This window comes from Coptis chinensis, chromosome 7 (genome assembly GCF_015680905.1).
Source record: "Coptis chinensis isolate HL-2020 chromosome 7, ASM1568090v1, whole genome shotgun sequence".
In the NCBI taxonomy this organism is placed as follows: Eukaryota; Viridiplantae; Streptophyta; class Magnoliopsida; order Ranunculales; family Ranunculaceae; genus Coptis; species Coptis chinensis.
In genome coordinates, this window is record NC_141462.1 from 36,619,140 (window position 1) to 36,627,873 (window position 8,734).

The 8,734-nt window shown below is 35.9% G+C and overlaps 1 protein-coding gene across 1 annotated transcript; it reads left to right on the plus strand.

The window, feature by feature from the left end:
- The first annotated feature begins 2,199 nt into the window (after positions 1-2,199).
- LOC147487349 (Ankyrin repeat family protein) lies at positions 2,200-4,887 on the plus strand. Its single transcript, XM_086570907.1, has 6 exons — positions 2,200-2,416; positions 3,313-3,404; positions 3,471-3,549; positions 3,683-3,777; positions 4,145-4,240; positions 4,380-4,887. The coding sequence occupies exons 1-6, from the start codon at positions 2,245-2,247 to the stop codon at positions 4,458-4,460; spliced, it is 615 nt and encodes a 204-aa protein (XP_086427033.1). The 5' UTR covers positions 2,200-2,244; the 3' UTR covers positions 4,461-4,887.
- The last annotated feature ends 3,847 nt before the right edge of the window (positions 4,888-8,734 follow it).

Sequence of the window (8,734 nt, forward strand, 5' to 3'; positions counted from 1 at the left end):
AGTGGGATTTGATTTGAATTAAATTTGGGACATCAAGAAACAAGACTTGGTTATAGACAACTCATCAATTCTATAACTAATAATGACATCATAGAAGCTTCTTATTTTGTAACTATTTTGTAACACGTGTAATGCTAGTATAGATAACAATTATTTTAATGAAATCATTAAGTTTTCCATAATCTCTTCTTCAATATGGTATCAGAGCAAAACAAAATCTAAATGCAGTTTTGATATCCAACATCAAAACCACTCATTCAGCCATTGAAAATTAAACAAAAATTTCAGTAGTTCTAAATAAGCTTTAGTAAAGAAATCACTTTGTTCTTTTATTCCTTATCTAGTTCAATTGTAAATTAGGTTAAAAGTTCAATTTCACATTTGTTTCAATGTATGTTTCTTTTACTTCAACGACATTTTTTTGTTTGTTTGAGACAACTTAAAAAATATATATTTATTTTTTAAAGGTATTGTGGCACAATTTGTAGCACGTTTGACCTCCAAATCATTTGTATAATTTATTTTGGATATCATACAAAATAAAATACATTCTTTTGGTAAAAAAAAACAAACAAACAAACAAACAAAAAAAAAAAAAAAAAAAAAAAAACCAACAACAACAACAAAAAACAAAAACAAAAACAAAATTTATAAATAAAATTAAAATGGGTAAACAATGTTGTCCTTCATAAATAGATTAGTTTCTTCTCCTCTTCTTCCCCTCTCAACTATTTTCTATTAAGAGCCATATAGTCAATCCGATAATGATTCCAACTCACACACATAAAGTTGTTTCTGACTTGGAAGATGAATTTGGAACGAATTTCTATAATATTAGTGACAGTAATCATCTCGTTTTAGCTTAGGTCAAATTTTTTGAATTCTAAGAAGCCGCCATGCACACTGTGTGTAAAGAAAAATGTTTTTCGACACCTTTATAATAAAAACATATATTCTATCAACGCCTGAGATTAACTTTCAATCTCGTATCTAAGATCCTTTATTTTTGGTGTTTCAAAACCTTACATATTTTGACACATTTGTCGTAATCTTTAGATGGAATAGCTTTGAGCACGTAGCAATGGCAAACAAATTTTTTTATTTGTTTAATTGGTGGGGGCCACATAAGATAAATAAAAATAATAATAAAATAATAAATTCCCGACAAAATCGTGCAGACACCGTGACAACTACACGGATAGTGATCAGCTCCTAATTGTACGTTTTATTACCCTTATATTACTGCATTACAACACTTCTTACGTTTAATGAAAAGACAACTTATAGTTTTTATTGTATTTTTCAGGTTACAGAGAAATTCAGACCACTTATCATAAAAACTGCATTTTAGCACCAAAATGAGCTTTAATCACGTTTATTATAAAGACCAGAAGCTGCTATGAAAAAATCGAAAGTCAAAGCCCTCAACTTAGAAGACCAGAGATGGAGGTCCTTATCACAAAATATGACATTCTCCAAAACCTATTTTGATCAATTTTGATCAAGAAGAAATAAAAAAGCAAAAGGAAAAAACAAAAACATAAAGTAAAAGATGAGGTGTTTCAATTGTAATGGAGAAGGGCAAATCAGTAAAAAGCATAAAATAGGAGTATAAGAACTAAAAGTTAGGGAGAGAGAATGCACATAGACTTAATCTAGTGTCATGTAGGATTTAATTTATAGTTTTTTACATTTTCAAGTCATTTTATTTTATTGTTCTTTATTTCAATCTTGTTATTTTGCTTTATTTCAATCAATCAATCAATTTTCTTTTGTTGTTCTTTATTTCAATCTATCATTTCAATCATTTCTTTCAATGTTTTGTGTTATTTCAATCTTCAAACAATTCAAGCTTTTAATGTTCTTCATTCAAATAAAAACTAAACAAGTCCTAAACTAAGAGTCTACATTCCTTTTTTCAACTCCCAACATTTAATATCTAAATAATCTATAGTGAATCACATAAACTACACTCTATAGTGAGATATTCTAAACTACACTACTTCGAATGGCGTATGTCCAGAACTAGCTCAATAGTCTTAGTGGACAATATTTAAAATCTAAGTTATTGCAAAACATGAGTGTGCTGTCCTAAAATTGGCCCCTGGGCTTTCCTGTCTATAGTCGAACATGCTCATGGGCTTTTATTTTTAATCATAACAATTAACATGTTGTTGTTTGTTTTGATTTCTTGATTAGTTTTAAGGAAAAGACTCAAAAACAGTGAAGAAGGAAAAAAAAAAAATGGCGGTTCCAAGTAGAAGAAATGGAATGATTGATGGCGAAGAAGAAGAAGAAGAAGGTCTGTTTGAAGAAGAAGTACTCGAAGAATTTGATACTGAAACACCTCCACACCTTCGACCTTTAGCTGAAGCTGCTCATTTAGGCAATCTCACCGCCCTTACCAACGCTCTCGGTAATCTTTCACATCTCTCTTTTTTTTTTTTTTTTTTTTTTTTTTTAATTTTCAGTTATATTATTTATTTATTATTGGTGTGGCTCGTAAATAAAAGGAAGACATTGTCGACACATCATCTTCATTTTCTTATGTAACCTACTTTAACCTGCCAATCTGTTCCCATATGTGTTAGATTTCCTTTCATACTGCGCAGTAGTTTTGATCTGTCATTTTATACATACTGCGCTGAGTGCTTTTTGTGCCAATAGAAAATGCAATTATTTGATAATAGTAATGTGTAGTTTGAGGTGGAAAAATACTTTTCAATATCCTATTGGAGCTAATAGGTATCGTCACTGTGTATTTCCTAACGCTGACCTATTTCATTGTAAGATTCTTTTTTAATCTTATACTTCTGTTACCACCCATGTTTTATACTTTTTGAAGTTCAAGAAGTTAAAGGTAAACTAACAGTGTAATGTACTTGGTTCATTTAATTTGTCTTTGTTCTAAACTCGGAAGAAGTATCCAAGGACTGTAACGGTGACCCTACAGTACGTTGTAGAGGGGTAGAGCAAGCAATTAGGATTTTATTCCACTAACGTAATACTGGCTAAGGTTTTTGCCCGCTGGTCAAGTCTTGTGATTTTTTCTTTGGGGACATTGACCAGCCAGTTGAAAGTCAAGCGAGGGCAAGCTCCAGTACAAGGGTGAGGATCTAGGGATAAGATCTAAATATCCATGTACTTGTTTTTCCAAGTATATAGGATTAAGGTTGAAGAAAATGTATTTCATGAGATTGTTTGTTATTTTGATCTATTTAGTCTGATTATCCTGCTTGGCGTTTGTACTTTTGAGTCTTATGTTCTACCCGTCGCTGGATGGCTGATCTGTTTCCCTTCATTCAATTTCAGATAACTTGAGCGGAAGCATTGACGAACCCTTGGAAGATGGAGATACTGCCCTTCATTTGACTTGTCTCTATGGTTATTTGTCCTGTGTCCAGGTTAGCCACATTCGGTTTTTACTATTTAGGATTTGCAAGTCACATACTGATGATTTATCCCTTTAGTTACTCGTGCAAAGGGGAGCTAGCTTGGAGACCAAGGATGAGGATGGGGCAATTCCTCTTCATGATGCTTGTGCAGGGGGTAGGCAACACTTCATCCCAGACTTCTGTCCTAGTCAAGATTGTGCAGTACACACTGTCATCAGGGATTGAGTTTTGTGGCTTCATTGCTTCATTGCTTCATTGCTTTGTTGATTTACTTTGTAATTGTGTAGGTTTTGCTGAAATTACCCAGTTTCTGATCAATGCTGCTAGCAGCTCAGATTGTTTGAAGCAGATGCTAGACACAGTTGATGTGGAAGGCGATACGGTGAGTGGATATTAAACCTTGATAAACCCTTTCATATTACTAGCATGACCAGGATGAACAAAGATACACCTTTCTGTTTATTGGGACTTCAGTGATCATGACAGTCTCAATTCAAAGGTCTCATTAAGAATTATTGGGAAAACATAAATTTGTTGAAAACAACTTGTCTATCAAAATTTGTGGCATTTTAATGCGTGTCAACTAAAAATGCTCTGATGTGTATGTACCATATCTCTCTTCCATAGGGACGCTTCTGCTTTTTGCCTCCATTTTATGGTCCTTTTCACATGCAACTTATTCATACACCATGCCGTTGCATCCTTATCCAACGTGAATGACATGTTTTATTGATTTCTTTTGCTTGTAGCCTCTGCATCACGCGGCAAGAGGTGAGCATGTGGATGTTGTGAGGATATTATTGGCTGCTGGAGCTTCACCATTGAAGCCGAACATTTATGGAAAAGTGAGTATATAGTCTTCTTTCTTGTCCCCTTTCACCCCATTTTATTTCGAACTAGAGACATCAGCTTGTCCCTGCTGAGCTTTCCAGTGCCTCTTTTTCGGTTTATTTTCTGAAAGTTTTTAACTAATAACATTAACAGATACCTGCTGAACTCTCTGACCCACATACGGAAGTAAGGAGAACGTTGGAAGCAGCAGCTAATGCTGTACCTTGCCAATAGGCTTTGGTTGGTGCAGAATGAAATTGTTCAATTAGGTTATACTGTTTGCCTGCTGGTGTTTGTTAGGACTATGTGGATATTAAAAAATTGAGAAACTTGTTGTGTGGTGAATGTGAAAAATCCAATTGAATTACAGATGGATTTAGCATAAAAGTGGTAGAAAATGGAATGCGAAACAGGTTGCTTTTATGTCTTTTCGTATCGTAGTTGGTAATTTAATTGACATCTTGTAAGTCAACGTTCTTCATGAAGCTGTTTTTGAACTTTGAGGAATGCTATCAGGCAACTCTAGTCAGTTGTATATTTGCCATCAAACTAAAAGGCAATATAGCCAACTCTTTTTTTTGGAAACGTTGATGAGGTTAGGCAGACCTCTACATGTATTACAATATAACCAACTTAATGACAATTGCACCTGGTTTCTATTCATCATCTCTTTATTGCTTATTCCGTCCTTGCGTTCAAATTTAAATGATTTCTTTATGATGGTATGATAAGAATTTTGTTTTATTTGCTTTTCCAAAAACAGTGGGCTGCTGATTGATGTCTCGCTAGCATTTTCCTTAAATTATGGATGCTGTTTAGATATATCATTTTGCAATCAATCTTGATTTCTTGAGAACAAAATTGAGAATGATTAAGCAAGCAATATTGGTACTTGGTAGAAGCAACAAATCTTCTTGAAGTACTGCATTGCATAAGAAGCTATGGTAAAAAACAAAGCCCATTTCTTGTGGTTTCAACTCATACAGTCATACTTCAGTTATGTTTCTTTACTTTTCACCTTCTTCAAGCTTACCTTTACAAAGAAAAAAGGGCCATTGGAGGAAGCTCTGCAGTCGCCATTGGGCTGGAAACTGAGTATATATAAACTTTGTAGCGAACACTGGCACCTTGAAGTATGAATAGAGTTAGGCCTGTCTGTCAATCAGGCTGGATTCGGGTTGCTTGGCCTGCTAGAGTTCAGAGCTCATCCAAATTCGAATAGGTCTAGTTTTTTCTCAACCTGTGGGCTTCCAAATCTAAACTACTTTAAAATCCGCAACCCTAATCTACAGTCTGACAACTGACAACAGTGATAAATTTTTTTTCTTTATGTATCTCTAAATCTTTTGGTCAAATTTTGTCTATTTTACCCCTGTTTTGTTAGTAGATTAATGATATTATCTTCTATGTTGTAAGTAAAACGCACTAAGTGTGTGCATCAATCTAGTTAATTTAACCACCTTGCCAGGATAAAAGGTTAGAAATTCTAACAGAAATGGTTCCAGTGCTACTTTGAGGTCCAGTATCAACTTCACCTTCTCAAGGTGGCACTGAAGTTTTGGTGAACACACCTGAAAACCCTCTACCGCGGAGCTATACAGAGTCCAAACCAATGGACAATCCAAGTTATACCAAAATAGTTGTCTAACATTAGTTGCTGAATAGCACGAGGTGAACTCATCTGGAGGATATGCACAGCCAAACGTTGAGCACCGCACTGAGTGGTGTAATTCAGGACTACACCTTCAGCTCCACCCCAATAGCCATGAATCTGACTTGAGGGGTAACAGGTGTTCAGGCCGGCCTTCAGGGCACTTCACGCTCTTCCTTACTCAAGGCGGGATAATGTGTTTTGGGCGTCTAAGACTTTACCCTGGGCACCTATTTGGATTGCAATCCATCACCACTCCACCAAGATCGAATGACTCTTCAACTGCATGTGCTTGATAGACTGGAGATGGCTTCCTGAAAAGTTTGAAGTACTTGTGAAATAGTGGATCTATTTTCGAATGCGCAAACTCCCTCTCTCCTGTGGTCTTTACTGGGTTTTCATGGAATCTTGATTTCAAACACATTCTTCAAATGCAGCCATCAGTGATGGACTATGGTCGATAGTCGCTTAATTGGCATGTGGGCTCTTTTTAGGTGTACATGGACATCTCATAGATTGTTGTTGGGAGCTAGGTTTGTGGATTTAAGCGAAAACATGCCAGTTGAGGTCCAAGAGTTCACTTAGGCGTATATTCGATCTTGGTCTATTTCGCCTTTACCTATCCAGTCATCATATTTTATTTCTTTAGCCTGATTCCTGAACCACCCCGTACAGATATGCGTGAATTTGAGAACCATAAGCGCAAAAATAATTGAAAAAAGAGTGACGGGCAGACTGCAATCCCGCCAGGTGAGAATACTCTCGTCCCAATTTCGCCTCACTCACTCACTCATTCTTCGCCACCTATTATACCATCCACGTGCAACCCTTTTTATTAACTAATCCACACTACTCAGCCTCGCCGATGTGGGACAATTAAGAAAATATAAAAAGTCCAAAAAACACCCGAAATTTGGTTATAAGGAGTTCGTTGGTTTACTCTGAAGTCGTACGGCACTCCATTCGGATGGGTGACAAGCTGCTCGGAAATAATCAACCTAGTGCTAATTTAATTTGTACATTGCCATGGACCGAAAGGTGCATATTGGGTTGCACCATTTGTACACTCTGGATTACAGTGAAATACTTGAGAAATAGCCAGAGTTCTGAGTCAATTTACATGTATGATCAATTGGTAAGAGTTTACCATACTTTGAGTAAGGTTTTCGAGTATTTATTCTTGCAAAATTTTTTGTGATACTCAATTGTAGAATGATAAAGACAGTGGTGGCTGTAACTCTTTAGCGAAATTAAAGTACATATGTATACTTCTGAAAGTATATATTCGAAGCTAAAAAGAGGGGGAAAGAGCTTAACTGCCCTAAAGATGCATGATGTTATCCTCAATTGCTGAAAGTAGTGGCTCTAATTTTTCCATTGAGAGACAGAGAGTATTATTGAAAGTTAAAAAGTAAATGAGTAAAAGAACAGATAAAACATGCATTCACTAGAAAGAGTAGTCCACCATGAACAGGTAATTTAAAACAGGAATTATGCTGACCAATTTTAGAACAACAAATCTTCTCCAATGGATTGAGGGCAACTATTAAAAGAAATGTATATACAGTTAAACAATACAATAAATGAAAGGGTGCAACACGTCTTTCTTAATAAATGAGAGTGATATATGTGCTTGGCAAGTAACTTGAACACTTAGTGTACCAACTTTCATGTGCCAATGTCAATATGATCCCTTTCTCCTCCACATCTTCTATCCTTACTCCTTCCCCATTCCATGTATTTGGATACCTCACGCAAAGCGTGCACATGCGTGGTTTACTAACTCACCACCAAAACGTGCACATAACAAACACTAGAACTTAAGTTAGATAGATAACCCTTCAGTTCTCTTTATTGTGATGATATTTAACTGACTTGCTTAGTTGCTTACTAAGTCACTCACTCTTCTTTTATTTTTGCCAAAAGTACAGCTAAACATTGCAAGAAAGTGCAACAAGAATGTAACGATTTAATTCTTCACACAAAATGGAAAGCATCTTGTGCACAAAATGACACACGTTTTGTGAGCATTGAGTAGGTCCTCTAATTAGTTATCTAACTTGCTTGTACACCAAAAAGTGAAATGCGAATTGCCTCCTAATATAGTAGTTTGGACTTTGGAGAACGGACCCAGTGTTACGCTTTGTTGATGTGATGACCTACTTTTGTAGATAAACAGGTAAGAAAGAAGGTTTTTGTTTTCTAGTTTGTCCACACAATGATAAAGAGTTGCTCGAAAATCCAACGGCTAGAAATCATGGATAAGGCGGCAATGCCAGACGCGTGTCAGCGAGTTAGAGGTGTGACAAGTGGCAGTTTGGGTCTGGAGGTTTGTCTGAATAATGAATATTCAGTGGACCCAATTAAACCGTACCATATCATTTGCCTAGCTCCAAGGAAGGAGTACTTAGTACTTACTAATGTTACTATGATATATAAGTGGTGTGAAGTGGAAGTGTACTATGAACAAAAAGAGTAAACAGGTGGGATACATATGGATGGCAGTTAACAACTGCACTTCCTATCCGTTTATTCTTTGTCATTTAATGAAAGACCACTCAAGGACACATCTTTTACTTCTCTTCAATTAGCTTTCTTGTTAACGAAACAATGGAACCAAATCCATGACTTTTGTTGGTGCCTTGGTGGTGCTGCTGCTGGAAATCCCAACTCCCAACTCCAACCCCTCTTTTTTCAAACCTCTCTCTCTCTCTTGAATGTTACACAATACAAGCATGGCTTTCTCACTTGCAAACAAAAAAAAAAAAACTGAAAATTAAAGGATGCCTAGCTTATCACTCGCTCACTTTTTGTGAATGAAAAGCTACCATGTAAACTAACCACTTGCACCCAAACA

Excerpts from the sequence above, each read along its gene's own strand:
- LOC147487349 (XM_086570907.1), top strand. The coding sequence starts at position 2,245 with ATGGCGGTTCCAAGTAGAAGAAATGGAATGATTGATGGCGAAGAAGAA. Across the intron at positions 2,417-3,312 it reads CGCCCTTACCAACGCTCTCG|ATAACTTGAGCGGAAGCATT; the intron begins GTAATCTTTCAC and ends ATTCAATTTCAG. Across the intron at positions 4,241-4,379 it reads AGCCGAACATTTATGGAAAA|ATACCTGCTGAACTCTCTGA; the intron begins GTGAGTATATAG and ends TAACATTAACAG.